The sequence below is a fragment of the Anser anser genome, assembly GCF_964211835.1.
Source record: "Anser anser genome assembly, chromosome: 4".
Taxonomy (NCBI): domain Eukaryota; kingdom Metazoa; phylum Chordata; class Aves; order Anseriformes; family Anatidae; genus Anser; species Anser anser.
This window is the reverse complement of record NC_139724.1, coordinates 37696606-37722147: the sequence shown is the minus strand read 5'-3', so window position 1 is coordinate 37722147 and position 25542 is coordinate 37696606. Positions and strand designations below refer to the sequence as shown.

Here is a 25542-nt window from a genome sequence, read left to right as displayed (position 1 = left end):
ATTTAGAGGCAGAAAATATGCCTACAGAATGCTATGTAGGCCCTTGTGTTAAATCCCTCTGACCTCAGCACTACTGTAATTCTGCAGTGCTGAGGCTTCTCTTCGCAACATTTTACCAGTATCAGTGTACTTACATGGCCAAATACCCAAATGTGTACAGCTGAAGAAGCAGGAATAAGAGGAAAGAACTGGAATTCCAGAAATTGAAAGAGTGCCAAGGTATTTCAATTACCTGACAATATCCTATGTTCGGATTTCTAAAAGCATAAGCTGTCAACACTCTCCTTAGAGCAGCAATACCCATCTCATTCTGGAAAGCAGGGTGTTCTGGGAGGGAGCGATGCAGGTCCCTCTCTATCTCTTCTGTAGCAAGGTTATACTTCCCCATCGATCTCTCCACTAGGTCCTCATAATAGCCAGGATGAGTGGCCATTTCATTAATGGCTCCTGGGAGTGGGAGAATGGTATTAAAACCACAAGACAAAGCAAGGCTTAACAGATACAATATCTCACCATGATGATGCTTCTGCTCTCCTTTCATTTTGAACATCAGTTTTAAAATCCAATACACGCTTTGAAACAAATGTGAAACATTAGTTTCGTAAAGGTGATTTAAAAAAGTATAATGCTTAGATGATCTTGTCTTCTCCTCTAGAGAGATTTTATATTAAGGTTTTGAAAAATAAAAAAGAGAAAATAATAAAGCCTCTATTTTTCATCCAGGATGAAAAAGGAGGCATGACGAACACAAAAAAAGCTGTGCAATCACATGGTATCATGAGCTTCCTCTGCAGCTGGCTGTGGGTTTGATTACCCTAAATAACTCAGAACATGCCTCTGAGAAAGCTACTTGCCCTGAGGAGGGAGTAGATTATGTTTGGTTGCAGAAAGTACGGTATCTCAGCCAAAAGTGAGAGACGGGAACTCCTGAGGTCTATTCCTGCTTCTGAAAATGACTCTGTCATCTTGGGCATGTTTTAGGGTTACTATCACACACTCACAAGGTTGCTATTAGATTTCACTGGTGACTTCAAAAGTTACCTGGAAATGACAGTCTAAGCAACAAAAGATATCAAGTGCCAGCACACAGTAACACACGTTGAAAAAGACTGATTATAACTATACCATGAAAACTAGTCCAAACTATTAGCCAGATGCAGGACAGATCTGTGCATCTTGTGTATATTGTCTGAAAACATCTGTTTAATGCCAAGCACCAAAAAGATGACTTAAAATCAAGCATTTTTAGCAAAGAAATGGAAAACAAAACAAGAAGTATCCTTCTGCCATCATACAAAGTCCTTGGTGTGCTCGTATCTTAAGTGTTGTAGGTAGCTGTGGTAACTATCTCATGAAGGGATGGAGCTAGAGAAAGCATACAGAAAGCAAAAATATAAGAAGAAAACCTGATTTCCATTTAAATTGTAACAAAATGAATAAAATCCTTCAGCTTTGAAAAAAGGCCTAAGGGAACACAGATGTAGAGAATCCTCAACAGCATAGAAAGGTTGGATGGACAGAGAATATTTTCTCACTATTTTTCACATACTGGGAGCACAGCAGCATGCTTAAATTTTGGAATTGCCTGCAAGAACTTATTGTGAAGGCCAAAAGATTAACTGGATTCAGAAACGATTAAACGAATGCAAAGTAGGCCTGCTGGTGGTTTTTGAACATCTAGAAGCCCCTGCGCTGCTGACTTCTGGTAACAGAGTATACACTGTGCTTTTTTTTTTTTTTTTAAATATATATTCTTCCCTAGGTATCTGAGCCTTGTTTGAGAAAGGATGTTTTCTCATCTAGACAGAACTTGTCTAAACCGGTCTTGTGCCTGTTAACACACAGCAAATATTTTTGCATGCTTATTAACTACACCCTTAAATACTTTTGAAATCCTCTCTCCCCTCATGCTTTTGCTTATATCCCACAGTCATGTTCTGAATGAATATTTACCTGAAAACAGTAGCCAAAGTTCCCCTCTCATGCTTTCTGGAATGCCCTTCAGCACAAGGTCTCTCGTCTTCTCGGTACGATACATACAGACTCCTTGGCCATATTCAGCAAAGTGAATCTTCCACGCTTGTTCTTTCAAAAACTCTTTAGCCTAACAGCAACGAAAGAAATGCATAAAGATGGGGCTTAGCATTTTTAATAGTGTTAGAAAGAGAAGTGCTAAAAGCCTGTGATGTTCTAACTCTCCAAGGGAGCAAGAAATAACATGGCTACAGTCCAATTCTCTTCTTAATGGGTTGCCTCCTCCCATTTCTTAATTTCTATTCCAGTAGACCTTACTGTTAAAAGAAGGCTATTGGAGCAGTTGTACTACAGAACAGGCATACAAACTCTCACATGTGAAATGTTTCATTTTTGAAAAAAATATTGCCACTTGTAGAGACAAGTCTGTGGCAGAATGAAACTTCGCTGGGTCACAAGGATGTATTTTAAAGAAAACAATTTTAACAACTTTTTTCAGTCAGGTACAGCACTCAGACATATTTTACCAGCTTGGGGTTGAACTCCTCAGGTGACCTCCGTCGATACATAGTCATTAAAGCTTGAGTTGCTGTTGGAATGCCATTGCCATTGAGATTGAACTGTCGCTCTCCTTCCGACTCAGAGCTGAGGCTTTTGTGTGTGCTGGCAGAAATGATACTATTTGATCTTGTAAACACCTGCAGAAATCGGTCATGAACAACACAGGCATAGGACTGAACCAGTCTGGACTTTTTACTTTCTTTTACTTCAAAGTTTCTGTACGCTAACAGCTAACTCAGACTGAGCAAATTAAATCACCCACATACAATCAGAGTAAAAACAAAACATAATTTAAACCAGTATAAAATAATAACAATATCTGCAGTTTCCTCAATAATTTCCTCAATTATTTTGCTCCCCTCACTTGAAAAAAAAATTATTCTAAAGAAAATTGAACACTGTCAGACTGTAATTAGGAAGAAAAATATTTTGGAGAAAAAGGACTCTGACTTCTCAAACAGCTTTGAAAACTTTTACTACAGTTAATATCTCATACAGCAATTCACACTATATGCCTAAAATTGAAATTAGCAGTCATGTATGTCTACATATGTAATCATATTACTAACTGTAATAGGGATTGCAATTATTAATTTGTGCTTATAATTCCATAAGTAGAAAAAGAAGTTCCATTTAGTGAAAAGGTAAGAAGTTTCAGCATTATGCATACATGCGTATGTGCTCTGGAATGCAACTAAAACACACCGATTACACCTTACCACCAATAAAGCAAGTCAAAAACTGACTTTTAAGATTTATATGGCCAGCAGGGTAGGGCTATTCAGCGCAATACTAAGGTATGGTTTAGTACAAAGTTGGAACATGAGGTCTACCTACATAAAACCAAAATGATACAGCACAAAAGCCTTGTCTGCTTTGAGACCTGAACTGCTAAGCTTTGCTGGGTTAAACAGATCTGATGAGGCTGTGATATGGAGCACCTAAATTCACACAAAACTTAAGAATTCAAACAGAAGCCTTGATATTCAGAGTGTCTGAGAAACATTCATCTAACTACATCTTTTAAAAACTATTTACTTTGCATAGGTAAATAGCAAAGAAGTTCAGAACAGGACCACCTGTTTTTAGTTCAAACCTTCTGAAGTTCAAAAACAGTGTATTTATAATCTCATATGTCCTTCTCTGAAGAATCGAAGTATCCAATTCAGCAGTTTGACTTGCATTAAAATAGCTTTATATTAACTGATCTTTTTAAAATACTAAAATTCCACAATTATATTTTAACTTGGGTAAGTCATATTAAACAGTATTATTGAATTAACCAGATAGTTAACCATGCTACTTCTCACAAAAGACACACTTTGATGTTAGAATGTGGCAGCAGGAGTTAAAGTAGCTCTTCCACTTCAACAGTGATCTCTCTTACTTCTAACATGAAAAAGATATTCTAGTCATAACATTTTAACTGTACAGCTTAGGGGAAGCTAAAGGTTTTACATCTAGAAGGTAAGGTTTCTGTGTACAAAGGTATAGCACTTAAAGGTTTTTGTCTTCTCTCAACGCAACAATTGAAACTCCCTTTTAGTAAACGATTCCTGTTCCCCTCCACATACCTCATCGTCAGAGCTCATACAACTTCCAGAAATATTTTTTTCCAAGTATATTTTTGAAGTTGTTTGTTGCAGAAAATCTGAAATCCTCTGTACAAGAAAGTCTCGGTCTTTCAAGTTGGCAAACAGGAACGTCATTCTGTTTTTAGTGCTGATTGATAATGGGCTGGGCAACACACTGGAGCTGTCTGCTTTTTCCACTATTGTCACCTAGGAAGAAACAGTTAGCAACAGATTAAGATCTTTAATTAATCAAGTTGCTTGGTTTAAGAAACTAAGTACAATAAACTCTTGTCCCTTCCTCTCCTATATCAAATCATCATGAACATCCCTCTACTGGAAAACAGGGTATGGATTCAACTGCTCACAAGTCTGAGGATGAAGACTGTCATCCCCCTACAACTGGCTTCTGCACATTCTCCAGCAAAACTCCTTTGCACTGCTTAGTTTATTTTCCTCAGGCTTTGGTTTAAAAGTAGTAGTAGAACAAAATTTCTTCTGTGGGATGCAGATCTATGAGCTTTTTGTAGGACCTCCAAATCCCTCTTTTGGTCTTCAATGCTAAAATAGGCTGAAAATCTTGCTTACTTTTTGTTGCTAACACATGTGAATAATTATTTTTTTTTAATAACTCTCCTGTTCTACTATCTTACAGCTGCATACTGTAATAACAACTGTTAATGCAACTCCATTTTCATGACACACAGAAACCTGCAACTAAGGGAAACTAACCCCATACTTTTCCTTACAAAGGAAGGCATCCAATCTGTGACGTGAAGGTTTTTGTTTGACCTTCAGTTGTTAGTGGTCTGGTCACTAATCTAGCTGAACTCCAGCCTGTAAACAGTACTCACACTACAATCTATCGAACACAAGGCACAAGTTCCCTGAACTTTTGGTAAAGTGTTTACGCCAAGAAATCTCAAGGATAAGTCATACACTATGGACGAACTCTTTAACAGCTGTGTGTTCTAAGCATTACCAATTATTGGCCTTAAAAACAAATTAATCCACTTTGTGCAGTTCATACTTTGAAGAAAACACAAAGCATAATTCAAAGCACTTTTAACTTCTATGACTTTAAACAATTTCCTAGGTAACAATAACTGTCTTACTGCCTTTGGAATAGAAGAGGGCACATTTTGGCTTACCTGAAGTATTTTTTTTTTTTTTTAAATTTAAAGTAAGGATCAATGGTGAGACATTAGTGCGGTAATATTCACGTTTCTCTAGCTAAAAGGATAAGATAACTGTTTTTCACATATTTCCTGTGAAGATATATTTAAAGACCTCAATGAACAGCTCAGGTCCTAAATCGCCTCTCTGTCCTGTGAACTTCCATTTATTTTTCTGTTTACTACAAACGTGTTAGTTCTTCATTGACTTCAAGGACCTTCACCAACAGCATAATTAGCTAAAGAGTGTTCCTATGTTGTTTTTCTATTCCACTTAAAAACTGTTTGAGCATAATCAGCACAAAAAGAAGAATTTATAGAGGCACGGGACAAGCATTATGGCAAGTGTGCTCTGCTCTAACGAGAGCTGAAAACTGCTTATTGCCTATTGAAGTAGAGACACACAAGTATCCAAAGTGCTGATCTTGGAGCCTGCACATACTAGGAGCAGCGAACAGTGCAGGCAGCTGCTGAAAATCTTTTCCAATCATCATTTCTGAATCAATGCTTTGTTATTGCCTTATCTGTCAAAACATCTCCAGAATGTTCCAGAACACTGGAATTAGGGTCTGAACCAATGCTTTAATTAAATAGAAAGCTTCCCTTTAACTGTCAAGGGTACTGATCTGTTGTTCCGATGGCTGGCGTTATCCTGCGTGTTACCATTCTCCTTGTTGGTGCTGGAGACTTTACCTGTTCAGAATAAAAACACTTATTCCTTCAACTATTTCTTAAAGCTTTGAACCCCATGCTACTGCAGCTGTGATTATCAAAAATAGTTGTTCAATTTGTATCCAGGAAAAGAGGTCCAGTTAAATGCAAACCTTACTCCCCTTCTCTAACACTTTACTCAGAGGACTGTTGCTCCCTCCGAATTCCAGACAACTAGCACAATCGTAACTGAATGTCTCTGCTCAAGTAACCAAGGTCATTGCAACACACCATGGAGAAGCTGTACTTCAAGGTTTCCAAACAAATACTATTTGTTTTTACTCCTAATGACATATGGGAAAAAGAGTGCTTTAAATATGCCATGGTTCTTCAGATAAGCTAAACTGTCCTTGTTTACATGAGCTCTGCAACTATTCCCAAGACTTGACACATTTTTCCATCAACCCACAAAGCAAATCAAATCACACAAAATCTCCCCAATACATCTTATTTCGTTGCCTCAAACTTTAATTATTTTTTACTGAACACGTATTTCAAGCAACCAACTTTAAAAAGGACAGCACAAAAGCATTTGTTAAATGCTGGCAAATATTTTCCATATACAGGAATAAATAATTGCAAGTTTGTCTGCATGAAGAGACAATTCAATTCATTAGTATTACAAGTCTTTTTACATCTGACAGAAGCAAATTATCTGACAGATTCTTTAATAGAAGTTCCACTCATCTATCTAGGAAGTCTTATCGTCCCTTTCTATGAGACAAAAAATATACCATGGAAATGTAAATCAGAATAACTAATTATGTGAGAAAAAGAAGTCTTTAACGTTGTAAAAACTGACAGGGAATTCCACGTGAGTTTTAGTAGCAGGAACTTAGTTCTAAAATACACACTCATCAAATATTACTTAGAACACATCAGAACAGTATGCTCAAAAGAGGTTAAAGGGATGAAAAGAGGTTTTCTCCAACAATGGGGAAAAAATTAGGATGCAATTTCCAATATAGTATTGCTTTATTTTTTGCCCTATCAATCTACATATATAAGTATTTACCTCTCGAAGAGGGATAATAAGGCTGCACAAGTTCTCTTCTTTACTAGTAAAGCAAATGTAGTTTGTAGAAACAAACATCTGACCCAAAATATGCATTTTGTTGAATGGAGTCCACAGAGTACAGTCTGTATGTCCATCTAACTTCTCATCCTTAGGAAGTCGAAACAATGCACGGTATCTCTCACTCTTTGCTCTGGCATCAAGATCCCTAAAACAAACAAACAAACAAACACCACAAAAAGCTGCCTTTTGTTTAAAGGCACCTGTACAAAATACATTTTAAGATCTATTTTATACAAGCCATTGCAAGTTACCTACAACATACAACTCTGTTAAACACTGAGCATACAGCACGCAGTGGAAATAGTTTGCTTGTAAAAGATGTATAATCTCCCCTGCTGGAAGATTCCAAGACTACATAAAAACCATCTGCCACAAATGACTTGGATACAATGACCCTGAATTCTCAGAGGTAACAGGCTATGTGATTTTTTGGCATTTGGCCCTATTTTCTGGGAGTGCGCGCAGTGAATCCAGTGATGGGACGCAAGGCAATGGCCTTAAGTTGCGTCAGGAGACATTTAGACTGGACATCAAGAAGAATTTATTATTGGAATGGGAGGTTAGGAATTAGAACGGGCTGCGCTGGTAGATTGTGGAGTCTCCATCCCTGGAGTTATTTAAGAGACATGTGGATGTGCTGTTCAGGGAAATAATCTAGCAGTAGATTTGAATGTTAGGTGGATAGTTAGACTTGATGATCTGAAGAGTCTTTTCCAACCTAAATGATTTTAACATTATTAAAAAAAATGAGACCACATAATATTATGCCAAAAATGTTTCTTTGATGTTGATTTATTAACACAATGGAATCCTTAAGGCTAGAGTCTGTTAATAATTTCAGGATCTAGTCTTGCTAATGCAATCAGTGTAAAACACTGAACAGTAATGGGTCTGTACTACAAAAGATTAGATAAACCTAAGTGATCAAATGCATGTCAGATGTCACCAAGTAATGAGAGCTATCAACAAAAACTGACTACAGTCTGTTATATGTCGATTGTGTTAGTGAACGATACAAGGAAAAAAATAACAAGAAACTATTAAATTGCAGTGTGATATCCATAGAAAGAATTAGATTCCAGACTTTATTTCATGCACTGGAACTTCATTTCATTGCTTGTAGCTCTACTACCTTAAATAAGTTCTAGATGGAATTCATTACCTAGAGTCATTTTTTAATTCCAGTTACAGGATCAAGTACGAATGCTAGACATGTTTCTTGAAGAGGCCTTACAACAGATATCTAATGCAGCCAGTGTCAAGAGATGCATAAAAGCTTCTGAACAAGTGAGAATGTGACTCTAATGTGTCTCATATTTTGCATATTTGCATATTTTCCTGTTCCTATTTCAACAGGGAGACTAATTATACCTAAATAATTCCTCACCTTTTGCCATCACCTAGAATCAATCATTCCTTTTTGGAATAACACTATATAGCAACATCATTAGAAAACTTCTAAACAAAATGCTGTAAGTAAAAGCAATGAGGAGAAGCAAATGACTAAGAGCCAGTGCTACCTACCGTTTCAGTGCAGATACTTTTTTGGGGGATTTCTTTTTCAGCTTGGGTAATGACCTGTCTTGTTCAAACCCTTCATTGTCCAAAAGTTGTCGCATAGCTATATTGGCAAGCTGTTCCATTAGTTTAAATGTCTCATTGATATTAAGGAATACTGAGAAGAAGTGTTCACTGGACCTTGTGCTCACTTTGATCATATCAGGGAAGAGTAATGTAGCATTCTTCTCAAGTTGAGTAATATCAACCCAGCGGATAACTAACTTTGCTGAACAGAAGTAAACAAAAAGATTCAGTGAAAAAAATAGCACATTCAAAAGCATTTATCTTCCATTTTCTATAAAATGTATTCAACTGAAATTTTCTTGCATCTTGAAAAGCTGAGAGGACAGCATAAATAGCTAGCTGGGCTAACATAACTTATCACTGTTACAGCACTTGCTCAGAGTCTGATATCCTTTTTCCTAAGAAAGCAAGGAAATGTAATGTAGTCTGAACACACCAGACAGGCTTCTCACTACTCCACAACAGCTAAAGCAATACAATTAACTGTTTCACAGTTTATTTATCACTTGTAAAAGTATTTTGTAAAAGCCCTAATTTAATCAAAATATTGCATCCCACTTCATTTAAAAAAAATCAAGAACTTGAGCAACTAGACAAGAATCATAAAAGAGCTTCTGTATATAAGATCAGTCTGTTCAGGGATGATGGATTTAATACTGCCACTGTCTAGGTATTTAGTCAGACTCTCCTACTACACAGACTGCTCAAGCAAATGCTGTCTAATGCTGTTTCATAGGTATTTGTCTTTTATAGTATTGCACAGATGTCATACTCAATTTGTTTGGGAGAGAATTAAGTTTTTATTTCATGTCAGTGTACAACCACAAGCGTTTAGGAATCCTTCTGCCAATACTACAACAATCAGGATAGCATGCAGTATTAAAAAAAGCTTCTTGCACAGATATCTGAACTAAGTATTTCTCCTATGTGCATCTCCACTTGTCAAAACACTGGCTGAAGTTAAAAAGATTTGTACAGTTCATCACCAGGATACTCTACTGTTTTATTTTTATACATCAGAATATTTCAAACATTACAGCAATGACATCCTGTTGACATGGGTCAACAGGCTAACAGTAGCAAACTACAGAAGACTTCCTAAAGATTCTTAGATGCACAAACAGACATTTCACTGCAAAACATACCTTCTCTTCCCATGAGGAAAGAATAAAAGCAAAGGTGATTAATGCTGAGGTACACCCAGCCCTGACGGGGCACTTTCCCCTTCCAGTAACTGCAGGAGTAGTAGTTCACTAGTTTCTCTTCTTCTGGCATCCCAAATAGCTTGTGAAACTTCACTATGGCTTCCTTAAATTTTTCTGTATCATCATCCTCCTTGATGCCATTGATTTTGTTGTACTCAGCAATGATGCCCTAGAAGGGAGCGAAAGAAGTACATAGCACGTTAGGTGCTACAGAGTATCAGATATCCTTATTACCCTCCCTGTCAGGGGCAAAGGCCACAAGAGTTAACTGTGATGTCAAAATATTTCACTTATCCTTCTGCCTATATAGTTATTTACCTTATTCAAGGCTGTCTTCTGATTACCTTGCTCCCCACCATGCCTATGCCAAAAGTAATCAAACGTCAACCACTTAGCTGCTTTGCTAGGATCCTGTTTAAAATTAACAAATTTATCTCTAATCCTAACTACTCTTTAAAGTACCCGTGATTTGTAAACTTTTCCCCTTTCACATAAACATGTTCCTTGAGGAGACAGGGATAGGATTTCACTAGAAATTTTTTTCTAAAAAGAAGGAAAAAAAGAATCTGTTTTAAAAGTTATTTGATGTTTTTCCTAATGAATGATTCCTTTTAGGATCTTGAGCAGAAGAAAGTAGGAGAAAAGAAATATTAGATTAGGATAACTGTCAGGATGGAAAACCATTCACACTTGTAGGTGCAGAAGATCATAATCAGATCTGAAGTGGCAGCAGTCCAGTGAAAAGCTACTTTTTGATACCTCAAAGACTACAGTTGTTTCTGTTCTATACTGAAGTTCCGCTCTACTCACTTATTTTCCAATTTTTTTTTTAAATGCCTTCTATGTTAGAGATAAAAAGATACTGCTTGCCTTCAAATAGGTCCATTTACATGGAAAGTATAATACAAGACAGCAAATTATCATTCATTTGTCAGACAAATTTTTAATGCTCTATAAAGTATGAAAATATTCTAAAGTCTAAAAAGTAATAATTTCCTTAAAGGATTACATTTCACAAATTACTTCTAGCATAAGTTGTTTCCATGAGCATCTATAGCCCTCATATCTGATCAAGTAGTAAAACAAACTACCAACTATGGAATTCTTAAAACAGTTGACCTACTACCTGAAATTATGAAAGAGGAATTTAACAAAGCCAATGCTTAAAAATACACAGAAATTAAGTACAGTAATTTTGCTTACAATCAATCTTTTACCAAACTACTTATTTTTATGTAGTTCTTAGTGTGGATGAAGTACATTTATCAGCATAACTATTTTCTCTCCTATAAGGAGGAAAAGATGTACTGGTAAAACCAAAACAATTGACATCTCCCAACACCATCACAAATGCCAACACTAAGGGATTTAACTGCACAGAAAAGTAAGAAGGTATTATACAATACACACATGTTAAAAAAAGTCAAAGCTTTGCAATGAAAGTTACTCAGAAAACTTACGACAGAAACAACAGTGCGATTAATTTTTTAGAATGCTTTAATGTTCACAGCCCTGCATATAATATTGTTTTTATTACACTGCTGTAGTAATGTGCACTAATGCCACTTTCCTGTATATTTACAAACATGTTGCTATTTGGAATGTTTTTCCTTTCAAAAATATGGAGCAGTCTTGGGAATACTAGGTCAAATTTCTTTAGAACTCATAATAGTCTTCCATCCACAATCACATCTATCATTAGCAATATTTACAATAATATAACTACCTGTATTTTTCCTCTGACAAATGTATTTATGTCATTCTCATTTTCAAAGATAGAAAGAGTTTGCAACAAATTCTGTTCAAGCCATTCCCAGTGTTCAGTGATTTCCTTCCTTGAGCAACCTGTATATAAAACAAAAACAAACAAAAAATCACAAAATAAGAAATCAGCGTCTATGTCCTCTTAATAAATAAATAAATGGCTTACATAAAACTTGCCAGTGACTACAGTTGCCATATAACAGATGCCGTATCCTTGGAAATTACAAAATTCTCCCCCATGGTCCTCTAACTTCATAGTCGATGGCAATCTTCAAGATATTCTGACAAGCACAAACTGACTATGTCAGTATCATGAGCAAGAAAATCCTAAATTTAGAATTCCAAACATAGTAATGACACTGTGCTGCGCAGCATCACACTGAAGAGTTGGCAAAGGTATTACTCACATCTATTGGGAACTGACAAAAAACAACTGTTGTATATTCTACAATTGGTTCTTAATTCCTCAACACTACATACAAACACAAGTTACAAACCAATGATGAAATCACAAGAGCAACGCTGTAAAGGACCATTTTTCTATTATTTTTCCATTTTACGTCTATTATGATGGCTCTTCCTCAAAAGAAGGGTGCTGAAATACCTCCAAGAAAGCTATTTATTTTAGGGGTGGGAGAATTGTCAGAGGTAGCTTATTTTTCATAGTGAAAGAATAAACTAAACTTCAAGTTTTCTTAGCAAACCAAAAGGGGCCAAATGAGATCTCTTTGATACTGAGGAAGCAACATACATGTAATCTGTAAAGCAGTTCCGAAGAAGAATGAAAAAGCTTCTGGTATGAGCTAGAGCTAACACGTGCAAATTTTCACTTTTTTTTCCTTGAGATGGGATTTTAATAAATGTAACTTCCATTTTGTCTCTCTGTTCTCAACAACTTGCAGAATGAAGTTGTTGGTGCTCTTCAGGATCTCTGTGACCATCCCGAATTAAAAATAAATTTTGGCACTCAAAAAAAAAAAAAAAAAAAGAGACTCCACCAAAAGAGGAGGTTGAGGGAATTGTGTCAAAATAGGGACTTTTAAGTATTTTCAGAAAAACAAACATTACATGTTCACATCTATATATGAAGCTTGATAAAAACATGCCAATCCAACTAGGAAATCAGATCAATACCTCATCAGTTTTGTTCAATCACAGTCTCAGTTAGTTTTACTCAGAACTAACAAGTAAATGTATCTACGTGCTAACTAACACCTACAGAATACAGGAAAGCATAGCTGTTCACATGAAACAACCATTAGAAAGTGGTGACACTACAACTAGCTGTTGCTGATAAACTCTCCAACTTAACTACAGGCACAAATCGTCCATGCTAGTGCTATACTACTTTAACATAAATGTTTCTGCTCTTTATAGAAGAATTCAATGTAATCCCCTTGAATACAAAACAATTGTTTTCCGTGTTGCTCAGCAACAAGTAATGAAGAAAAAATAGTATTTCTATGGAATACAATCAGAGGGTGAGTCCAGAGGAGGGCCACAAAGATGATCAAGGGGCTGGAACACCTCTCCTATGAGGACAGGTTGAGGGAGCTGGGGTTGTTCAGCCTGCAAATGAGAAGGCTCTGGGGAGACCTTATAGTGGCCTTTCCGTACCTAAAGGGGGCCTACAGGAAAGCAGGAGAGAGACTTTTTGTCAGGGAGTGAAGTGACAAGGAGTAATGGTTTTAAACTAGAAGAGGGCAGATTTAGATTAGATATTCAGAAGAAATTCTTTACTCTGAGGGCAGTGAGGCACTGGCACAGGCTGCCCAGAGAAGCTGTGGATGCCCCATCCCTGGAAGCATTCAAGACCAGGCTGGGTGGGGCTTTGAGCAACCTGGTCTGGTGGGAGGCAACCCTGCCCATGGCAGGGGTTGGAACTGGGTGGGCTTTAAGGTCCCTTCAATCCAAACCATTCTATGATTAAACAGCTATAGTTAACATCCTCAACCTGTAACCTCCCATCTCATTGTCTGCATTTCTCGTCTCCATTCCAATTTTTGACTCCATAATTCTCCCAGACAGTTTCATCTACAGCAGATCGTGCAAGCAGGCCAAAATCAAGATATGATATAGAACATTTCTAGCCAAGTTCTCCTCACAGTCTAGATCTTTTCCTTGCTTTATTTACTAAGGATTAAAGAAATATTTTCACTGCAATATTTTAAACTATAGGTCTATTAACTCTGCTGCTGGCAAGCCTTTGCCCATCTTAGCATGTTAGAAGCATTCACTATTTTACCATCATTGGCCTTTTAGGTAAATCAAGCAATACCTCTAAATCTGAGGGAAAGAAAAATAGAAAAAAAAATTCAACAGTTAAACTACTTTGGAATAGAGCCCTTCAAAGTTAAGGTATGAAGGTACAGAGGGAACATGACTATGTTCAGGACTGAGAAGAAAATTAATATGTTATGCCCAGTCTTCTCTCCCAAGTACATACTTACCTGAAACGCTTATTAGTCAACCTGAACTGCTGCAATTTACAGAAGGCACTACAAGAGAAACTGTAACACTTCGGGGAGCCTAAAATAGTTCTTGCCAGTAACAGCAGGCTCAGGAATGGAATGGCAGAAACCTCACTTTGTGCAGAGTGGGAGGAGAAAACATTTAAAGCTCAATATACAGAGAAAATATGCATATATATATGTGCGTGTATATATGTATATGCACTGTAAAACTCATAACTCTTTGTTAACCAGAACACGGGGGCTTTTCTCAAAACCTTTTCCAATGCATATAATACAATTTCAAGATTGGTGCTTTAAAATAATCCATGTTCTTTTTTTCACATATGGAATACGGATTTAGAAACTTGTATGGAAATGCACATAAAATACCACTACCATGAAAAACCTACGGCAATGATTCTACACCTGAAACACACAAAGCCATAGTAAGGATGACTGATTTTACAGTTGGAATTGGAACTAAAAAGTTGTTTGCTTCCAAACAGGGTATACGTATATACCATCACTCTTTCCCTGAAATTAAGGGCTCTCAGATTTGGAATGGGGACGTAGCACAGAAAGGCTCTTAAAATATACAAGGCTGATCACATACAACATTTTGAATTTCTAGACCGTTACAAAATTTATACGCCTTAAACTGTTCTTGCAAAGTCACCAGTAACATCTTTCATATTATCTTTCCAGTCTAGTTCAATAGACAGAACTGTAACCTGTAGCAGAGGTGTTCAACATCACACTGCACTGGAAGAGGTGCTGTAAACAAGCCCACTTACAGAGCTACAAAGCCTCAGATCTAACCAGCTAGCATTCTCATACAGCCTACATACATAGAGTTAATACCAAAGCAAATTCCTATCCCTATCCAAAATGAACTATAAACAAATCCAGGTTCCAAACGTAACTTTAAGTCACTTCAGAGCAAACAAAACCCCTTGGATTACTTTTCCCCCAGAAGAGTCTTGTACAGAAGAAGATCAAATGTCATGCAGCATGAATGAACCAGAAAGCAATCACATTTGTTCCAGTCATTCTGTACAGCTACTCACTGAAGGCAGAGATTATTGCTTTGTGGAAGGCATAGGAGAAGAGGACAAATCTCCGTAAAAGTAAGAGATTACAAGTACCAAATAAATGGCAGTGTACCCCTAGGGAACAGGGAGGGACAGCTATACAATGTAGGACAAATCACTCGCATAGGTAAACGCGGCAAAATCCCTTAATACCCTGTATAATGGTAACAACCCTTGATCAGTTCAGAAGGAATTGCTGTAGTTGTGAGTTCATAAAATAATCACAGTGCAGAGCCTTAGGCAACGCTGGGCCGCTCAGCTTCAAGGCTGCAGAGATAAATGATTTGCTCTGTAAAATTTTATCTCCCATTAAGAGTCATGCTATTCCCTTCAGGGGATAAGCCTGAGATGCTGCAGTCTTACAAAAATACAAAACAAAAATAATGAAGCCAATCACCCAGCCTGATATTATATGGTTAAAAATTCAAGAAACAGTCCACAAAAAATGGAAACAGATATATTAACTAATTGGTTAGCAATTTCAGTTAGGGTTCAGATTCAAAATTGAAGAGCATGTTTATTAAAAACAGCTTAAGTGTTAACTGAGTACTATATTTCTACATTCAAAACTGCAAGATCTGTCACAGAAAAGGAATGAAAATCCCTCGCAGTTCAGTAGCAGCATAAGTTTCCACGTGTATGGTACATTTGTTTATTCTGGGGCCATAACTCATCCACCTTCCATTCTGTGCCCTTGGTTACCTGAGGACAAACATTGTTAATAAAATAATTATCTGTAGGTGTCACGCAACAAAACATACGAATGCGCTTAAAGAAAAAGTTACATGGTCTATTTCCAAAATCTCAAAAATTAATTTTTGAATGTGTACACAGTATGAACACCTTTGAAGAACGCCTCCTTTGAGAGCTTTGTGACGCATTTTCTTTGGAGGGGAGCCTGCAAACAGCGAGAAAGTTTGTCCCCTCAGTTGTTCCCTTTCAAGGTTCTGGGACAGAGGTGCTTACTCACGGCTGTGCACTGATACTCTGGTGAAAGGAAGATGAAATCTCACATGGATCTGCAACTAGCTCTGCTTGTGCACAAGTAGTGTAAAAGACTTACAGGCAAGCACTTTTACCCTTCTTTCTCATGACTGGCCTCCAAGGAAAGCTGAACTGCAATGTCTCATCACTTACTGTCACAGCAAAGTAGCTGACAGTACAAAGGAAACAGTTAAATGAAGATTCAGAAACAACCTTCATAACAGACTATTTCATTAATATCTGCTTTTACTATTAGCTGCCATTAAAGGCAAATTACTTTATACAAATTAAAATCATCAGAGTTGATACTGGTAGGAGTATAGGGAAAAACATCTGTTTAAATTGATGCCCTCTGCCAGGTCTTATACTATTGAAAGTTGCAAGAAATAACTGTGTTAAGACAAGCTATTCAAAAATTTCCTATCGGATACAGAATATGACACAGCTCTGATACCACCTTTGTCAGCTACATGAGTCTCATGCTTCCAAGAGCAGACTCTGCTTTGATCTGCTATCATTATTAGATCTATGGCAAGCCTTCACCCATTCCTCTTCTTCCTTTCCCAAGAGAGAGGGTTTGTCTGGAGGAATAGTCACATAGAGTACGTCCACATCACATTTTATTGAGAGAATAGGCACAAAGGAGAGGTCAGTGTTAGGCCAGAACTCTACGGCCTCATTAACCAGTATTTTGAATGTCAGGCAGCACTGGGGGTGCTAGGAGCTGACGGTCTATTAAAGAAATGACAGGTATGTGTGCATTCCTCAACTGTCCCCTTTTCTCCATTTGCTTTCAAATGAACAGTTTTGGCTGCTGCCTAGAATACTGTTCGAAACTTCAGAAATACAGGTGTTGCATTCAAAAACTTTCATTTTCTAAGACTGACAAAGCAATACTATCAAACAGAGATCTGACCTTACAAATTTAGTGAATCAGGACTAAAAAAACCTTGACTTTCTGTATTCAGCTTCAAGCACTATTTTCACAGCTGGCAACCAGAAGCAGAGACTAATCACAGGCTACTTCACACTACTTGCAATATGTACCTGACCCCAGAAATAAGCATTTAGTATTTACAGGGTCTGATGCACACAAATATTCTAGTTTATGAAAACTGCAACTTCATTGATTTACCAACTACGATAATGACAGAATAAATGGTCTTAAGGTTAGGTATGTCAAAGTTTGAGCCTCAACTACCAAAAACTCTTAAGAGTTTTTGCGTCCTTCTAAGAATATACACTTCTGTATTTAACTCTGATCTAGCTACTGCCTGGCTGAAATTAAATACATAACTAGAAGGACGACACTGTCTGACCTAACTGTCCAGAAGGTCAGCATCCCTGGGATCTGGATGGTATTTATCCTGAAGGAGACTGAGTCTGTGATCCAGGAAATGTCATACCCATATTCAGTATTCAGGTGAGAGCTGGGTTTTTACTACCTTCCTAGTTTCCATTTCAAGGGAAGCCAGGTGCCCAGCTAATTTGGGGGCCATAGCCCAGGCACTCCTCCTGTTGTACATTTTAGAGACACCTATCACCCAGGAACACTGCATTTCAGAAGTGCTGCAGGACTAAGCCATGGGCATGGAGGCATGGACACTAGACTGCTTCCCTGAGAATGTATTTGGGAGATGAAGGGTGGGAAATAACAGAGAACTCTCTCCCTGCTCCATGACCATTTCTGTTTTTACTCAGTCAGCGTCAAGCATAACAGATACATACATGCTGGCAATCAAGGTCTGAATATTAGATGCTCTGGAACTTCTTAATTTAACCACTAGAGCAGGTTTTCATCCTGACCTATTTCTTTGTCCTAAAATGACTGTGCACAGCAGGCAGGATGCTCTGTTAGTTATGTGGCACAGTACCCAGGAAGAATGAAAATCCACATGTCACTATGTTTGTCCTTACCACAGGCAATAGTCCAATAGACCAGGGAGTCTGGTGCTTGATAGAGGATTCGATACGGTGCCACTCTGGCGCTGGAGTCCAACACGACATCAAGAGTACCCACAAGGAGACCTACGGAAAGGGAAATTCTGATAAATACACAGTGATGAATCACCTGAGACCCCAAAGGAAGGGGCTTCATATGCTCCTAACCCCTTGATTCACCCTTCACAACAAAAGGCAGACCTATGTATTCATCCCCACACTTGTTCCCTCGCATTATAAAGAAGAGTGACTTAACAGAGAAAACATCTTCAGTTTCAACAAGATTTCATCTTCTAAACATACATCAATCCTAGCATGATGGCAGACAAATTGAAGCAAAGAAGAGAGCTGTTTTATAAAACTGTATTTAAAAGTTATTTAGGTCTTTTCTGCTTCATATACTTTTGGACCCCTGGAGAGGGAAAAAAAAAAAGGAAAAGAAAAACCCAGATAATACACCCTAGAAGAGTTCAAAATTCAGATGTCAGCTAGAAAAAACTAAGACTTCCAGCAAAGATAATTATGTTATTTAATGGTCTGATTTTTTTTAGGGTAGAAAGGATCAAAATGCCTAACAGTCAAGCTGGTTTTCAGCTGAAAGGATACCGATGAAAGACAAAGCCATACTGTTTTCCCAAAGTAGCTTTGAAAATTCTTTGCTAGTGAGGGACAATCAACAGTTGCATACCGAGAGCTACCAATAACTCCAGACTATATTTCTGCAAATTCTAAATGGTATTTTAATAAGAAATCACATACTAAACATAATTCTAACCCCAACAAAACCCTCTCCCACCAGATGCCCTATTTATTCTTGAAAGATGCAAAAGATTTCTCCCTTTTCACCTCCGCATAGAATTTTCATCTTCCCTGCAGAGATGTGGGTTATAAATTCTCAGCAAATTCACATCTTAAAAACAGATGGATGAACTTTCAAAGATTTTTTTCTGCAAGTATTTATTAGGGCAGAAAATATTTTCAATAGCTGAAATAAACTGCACATACCAAAATCATTTTAAAACATTGATGCTGAAATCCTCTTTTCATTTCAACTGCTTTCATCTTTTCCCATCATAGTTGTACTAGTTCCCCATTCTGTATTGTCATGACTGGAATAGAAGACTGCTTCCCTAGCTCTTCTTCTTTCAGTTTTGTTTTATGCATTATAAATATATAAAAGCACTACCTGTTTTCCATTTTAGCAAATCCAAAAAATTAGAACTGCAACTGACATTTGGAAATACCCCACCTATCAGTGACCTCGGATTCCCCCATTTTATGTTTTTTATTTGTTTAGGAAAATGAAGCTTATACATTGATCTTCACAGGCCAGATCAACTATAACCTATTCCTGCCCGATGCACTAACGCTCACCACGTTTTAATTCACAAATTCTGTAATAATGAAAAACAAGCCTGGACATGCTATTGGTCATTAGCAAGCAATACTAGAAAGTTGTGTGCTGGTTACAGGATATGAATACAACACATTAATGTAAAAAATCCCAGTGTTCATTAGTCAAGCTAGCTTTAGTTGTTACTATTGTATCTCTCATGTCTTTTGATTACTGGTGTACACTGACAAGCTGCCTTTGATCAATCTGCCACCAGCCCTCCTAGTTGCATCTTGACTCCTTTCAAACTCAGCAGACGGAAGCAGGTTAAAACATTTCTTTCACCTTCCAGCATTTCGCAACTTTTTGTTACATTCACCCTCTCCATTCAGCCTTCACAGACACAGTATGGCTCTGCTCCAGAAAGCACGTGCATACACACTTTCAACTACAAGCAAATATCTCAAATGCTTAAAGCTACTAGTGAGCTTAAGGGCATTTCTCAACTGGATCACAGACCAAGCCAGACACTACACTGAATGTATCCGCTGGGTTTGCTGCAAACTCATAGCAGGACTTGTGCCAAAGATTCTTCACGCTTTGCAGCTTCACACGTCCACTGACGGTACTGAACACACAAAAAGCATGATGAAGTATCTACATAAAGTTGTCTGCTGGTCAAATGTAATCTTCTCTGAGGTACGGATACACTGTTAAGTCACTGTGATCTTTAAAAACATGCTTGTTTCTTTCCTTGTAGTGTATTTCCAAACAAGTTGGTCTGAGGGTGGCCCTACTGATTCCATTGCTAGATCTCTTGGTGTGCTACAGTTGTTATAACTGGGATACAAAGCTGAGGTTAGAGCTAGAATAAACCTACCGTTGCGCACCAAGTTAAAAGAAGTGCCCCATCCTGTCTCCTCCTCCCTCATTACTGGAGATAGAAGGAAAGGAACACTCCCCTGCCCCACCAAACAGAAACTATGTGAGATAGAGCTACGTATACAGGAAAGGTGAAGAGAGCCATACGAACAAAAATAGGGCTAGGCAGCACTGAAACAGAGAAATGTTATGCGTGAAAAAAAGCTGCAATACGTAAGAGTTGCCCAGTCCCTTTTCAGGAATAGAAACAGGCTGTAGAAATATCCCTGAGGTACGGTTAAAGGAAGAAAATTCACTGAACTCCAAAAGACCCCGTGGAAAATTTGAAGTCTAGCTTACCAAGTCAATTGCAACAGTTTATCAGTAAAATCTTACTTGCATAATAAAATAGTTATTTTGATAGATGATACATGTGATACTTCAAAATAATTTATGCATTCTTATGTATTAATTGACTTTAATATTTATTGTTGTCATTATACAATTATCCCTGATTGTTATCCTTCAGGAACTGTTCCACTTTGCACTGTAGGACAGGTTTTTGTTTGTTTTCAAGGCAGACACATGACACAACCAAACTAAAAGAAACAGCAGTTCAAATAATCAGAGAAATTTCTACTTGAAGTGATCATCATTATAATAAAAAGAATATGAATTTATTTTAATATTGCTCAATAACTCTCCACACAGAAAGTACCTTTTGAAATATGGTTAATAACTGGAAGTTCACATAAAAATGAAACAAGCAACAAAGAATCATATTCTTTAGATTAGACTGGTCCTTGGGCATGAGCCAGTGAATTATGCAGGCATCACATCATGTGACTACACTGATTGCAAGGTTTTTCCCCATGGTTTCATCAGGTTTCTGACTACAGTGAAATAAGGGAAGGAATTTCCGATGTAATAATATTGAACCTGCAAGCCCTTGTTCAAGCAAGCAGTTTCATCGGCAATGATCTAAAGCCCATGTTAAAGTTTGTGGGATTAGCGCCTGACTGACTGGTGACAGCCCCGATCCTGAAGGCACTCAGGCACAAGTAACCTTATATCGAGCAGCAGTCCCATCACACATGCCGCATTTCTAGAGTAGCTATACCTAGACATGGGGGCGGAAGGGGGAAGAAAAGGGAGGGATAATGTCTTCATTTTGTTTGGTAGAGCTTTTTGAATAAAATCAGCTTTGTCTTTTGCATACTTGTACTCTCCACAAAAGACCAGAAGACCACTCAATATTTTCTTCCTTTTCTGTAAAACATGAAGCAGTGACATGTAACATCTGAAACCGGGGAAGCCACAACTGGCTAGGAAGCCTGGGCAATTGCTCTTGCATCATGCTACTGGAAGGACATACAATGCACTAGAGGGTGTTACTGAAAAGTGGTTTGGTTACCCCATGCAACTTACGCCGAAGGAAGAAATTGTACCGTATTTTATTTATCTGACCACTGTACCTCACATTTAGTCTTGAGCTGTGCAAGGATTATAACTCCACCTCGAAGTGCAGAGATTAGCTGTCTGTATTCTGCATCACGTTATGACTTACTGTGCTTGTATCCTTACATGGGCAACCACTTTTTGAAGTGTTTTTCACTAGAAGCATTTATTACCACATGAAGCCTGACCTCCTGTATAACATGGACCCCTTTAAGCCAAATGATTCCTATCTGACCAAACTATTTCCCAGAAAGGTAAGTTATCTTCATTTCAAGACCAGCACAATTGATTCAGACAGACTCTTCCAAGCACCACTGCGCTGCACTCTCCTCTCCTTGGGAACCAACATCCCAGACAGCTTACAGTCCAGACTGCTTACAAATTACCAGTAAACTGTCATGAAATCAATGGATGTTCTGCAGTAGAAACTTGGTACACTGTAAACCACCACCGTGGAAAACACACACACTTTATAGTATATGAACACAAACAGCTGTCTAAGTCACAATGAATCACGGAACATCCTGAACTGGAAGGGACCCACAGGGAACATTGAGTCCAACCCCTGGCTCTACACAGGACCACCCAAAAATCAGACCCTGTGTCTGAGAGGGCTGTCCAAACGCTTCTTGAACTCTGGCAGCTCAGTGCCGTGACCACTGCCCTGGGGAGCCTGTCCCAGTGCCCGACCACCCTCTGGGTGCAGAACCTTTCCCTAACACCCAGCCTGACCCTCCCCTGTCCCAGCTCCATGCCGTTCCCTCAGGTCCTGTCGCTGTCCCCAGAGAGCAGAGCTCAGCGCCTGCCCCTCCGCTCCCCTCGTGAGGGAGCTGCAGGCTGCCATGAGGCCTCCCCTCGGCCTGCTCTGCTCTTGTTTGAGCAAACCAAGGGGCCTCAGCCACTCATGTCTTCTCCTCTATAGCTTTCACTATCTTTGTAGCTCTCCTTTTGGGGTTCTCTAATAGTTTTATGTACTTCTTACATCATGTTACCCAAACCGTACACAGTAATGTGTTTTCAGTTGCTTTAATATTTACATATTGCTGTGCTTGATGACTATAGCACAAATATTTGCTGCAGGTATGTTTCTCCTCCTTTTTACGTCTAAAAATTTAACTAGTGATTACCTTTTTTTTTTTTTTTAACTTAACCTCTCACAAGAATCTGCAAGGGTGTTGTTTTTTTTTTTTTTTTGCAATTACTGGTGTTTTTACATTAAAAGGAAAAGCAAGTTTATGCACCTTAAACATAAACATTTTTTTTGCTGCTGTTACAGCAGGATTGTCTTCCTGACAAACAGTAGCCCTGTATTACCAGAAGTTATGCTTTATTTTAAATAAAACACAGAAATCAAGTAGTCTTTATCACCTTTCTACCACTCCTCCAACACCGATCTAATAATTGTGTCTGTGCCCCCACATTTTACCTGCTAAAAACAAGATTCTCAAAGTAAATCAGGTTACATATTCAAGAGTGAAGACCTAGATTATGTATCACCTCTAGTGCACCTTATAAAAACACCAAAACCAATTTAGCTACTGTTTATGAACAACAATATATAGTGACCATTCAGACCATAAAAATCACTAGCAGCTGTGGCTTTCTTGCCCAGAAAGCACTACCTATCAAAAAGCTCAGGACAATAACCGACAGTGACACTTCCCATTCAGCTTTATCCTTGCAGTCCTCAAATTTGAGGCGCTTTCAGCACACAGCAGAAATCTGCAACACATCCACGCTTCAGAGTCAGGGGCAACCTGCATCAAATCTTGCCTAGAGCCGGAATGAGGTCACTGTGCAGTTGGTGCAACTGCTGTGCCTGCTACTGCCACCCAGGAAAACACCCTCCTCTCCTCCAGTTAGCCAGATGACAAGCATGTGTCATCCCCTGGCTCCCAAAACTGAGCCCTGCCCTGCCCCCATTGCTGCTACATCCTTCTCCCTGCGCTACAACTAGCCACAAACGGCATAAAAAAATCCAAGAATACAGCAAATGCAAAAATGCTCAAAAGGGGTTAGTCAATAGCTCTCAGGAGTCTCAGTGGAGGCAAAATGGGAGGTCGAAGAACTATGCAGTCGCAGCAGTAAGCACGTATGCAGGGCAGAGGAGCACCAGCTGCTTCCTACTTATTCCCTGCTCCCCTTTTTATACCCTTTCAGCTGCTGCTGCTATGGACTGAGCCAGGGGTGGGGACAGCAGAAATCAAGGCAGATTTGCTGCCATTTGACTTCTCACAGAGATATCCTGTGCATCGCCCTTATTGAGTCTGTCAGAGGTCTGAATTTTATCACCTTGCCAGGCTATTTTCCTTTGTTTGCGGAAGCAGCCTGAAATGATACATTTTCACTTAATGCATCTTTATTTGCTGCACTAGTAACACCACCACATAGCCTAAAACAATAAAAAAAAAAGCATCACATCACTCATCATCATTATTACGGAAAATTTTACACAAATTGTTTGCAAGAGAAGACTGCTGACAAACCATTACTATCAACAGCCTGACAGTCTCTCAAGACATCTTCTGTTAAAAATAAACACTTCTTAAAACACCTAAACAAACAGCACACGTTCATCTTTTTCGCACCTAGAGAAAAACAGAAGTGTACAGAACAGAACTAAGACTTCTTACAGGTCACCCGGTGACTCTCGGAGTCATGCTCATGGGTTATTACTCAATTAGCCCCACGGATGTTAGCAGCCTATTCGTATGTGAGCTCAACACCGCAAGTAGGAAAGCTGGCAAAGTCACGTGTCATCAGTAAGAAGTTTTCAAAACAGGCATAGTGACATTCCAGGTGAATGAAAGAAATACCGCTTATATGATTCCCTTACTTGCTGTGTGCTGATGACCCCTTCTCTTTCCACTAATGTCAGATGGACACATAACGAGCTCTGGCCATAATCCTGAAACATCCAAGGGAACTATTTGGATTGTAGACGTCTGATCATTTCTGAGAAAGCCCAATTCAGCCCTGCGTCAGCCATATTTTCACCCAGAGCATTCAGTTTTATATCGAAATCATGGACAACAAAAAAACTCGTCCTCAAGTTTAAATATTACTTCCTGGACTATAAAAACAATTACTCATGACAATACATAGCTAAGATGTACAGTACAAGCTATTGTGTTTTGCCTAGACACTATATGAATCATTTATTTTCTATTTTTTTTCAAGACGGTCCACGTGTTTACATAATTAGCTCACTCATTTGTTATTACGGGAGGAGGTCATCCAATTACTTGACAGTCGAAACTCAACCTAGAGCAACAATCTGAACTCCACAAGTAATATTATTGACAAATCCTGTTAAATGGGGTGGGAAAAAGCTATCTGATTCCATTTCATGGGATAGACTAAATGAATAGTAAGTATTATATATACACCACTCAAAAGTAACTACAGTATTAAGCTTCCCATCCTAGTAATAGTATCCTCAAAAGTATGAAAACATCTTCACTGCGAACACCACACTTGAAACTTCATGAAGGTTTATACAGTTTTGCATTATATGCATAAAATTCATACAAACTAAAGCAAAACAGTACCTAAATACTTGGCTACTGTCTTCCATATGGGTTATATAGCATTGACTTATATGAACACGTAACATATAACAAAAAATACCCAAAACACTCTTCCTCTGGAACCAAAGCCTATGATCCGTTAAGTTTTCCTCAACTCCTGCCTTTGTTGCTCTTTCCTTCTACCACTGAACTTCATAGAAGTTTTCAAATATCAGTGAAACAGACACTGAGGAAGTTCTGTCACTCTGGTGACATTTAGCAAAACAAG

The 25542-nt window shown here is 38.3% G+C and overlaps 1 protein-coding gene across 6 annotated transcripts in view; it reads right to left on the bottom strand.

Annotated features, from left to right (window-relative positions):
- Nucleotides 1-25542, bottom strand: part of TBC1D9 (TBC1 domain family member 9) — a 70218-nt gene that overhangs the window by 17809 nt on the left and 26867 nt on the right. For all 6 annotated transcript variants that reach the window (XM_083834853.1, XM_083834854.1, XM_083834855.1 and 3 more), the window contains 9 exons: nucleotides 18069-18179; nucleotides 11586-11704; nucleotides 9800-10028; nucleotides 8595-8856; nucleotides 7008-7215; nucleotides 4110-4316; nucleotides 2502-2672; nucleotides 1954-2104; nucleotides 233-447 (listed from right to left, as the gene is read on the bottom strand). In XM_083834853.1, the coding sequence (XP_083690979.1) occupies nucleotides 233-447; nucleotides 1954-2104; nucleotides 2502-2672; nucleotides 4110-4316; nucleotides 7008-7215; nucleotides 8595-8856; nucleotides 9800-10028; nucleotides 11586-11704; nucleotides 18069-18179 (1673 nt within the window). The remainder of the gene's footprint in view (nucleotides 1-232; nucleotides 448-1953; nucleotides 2105-2501; nucleotides 2673-4109; nucleotides 4317-7007; nucleotides 7216-8594; nucleotides 8857-9799; nucleotides 10029-11585; nucleotides 11705-18068; nucleotides 18180-25542) is intronic.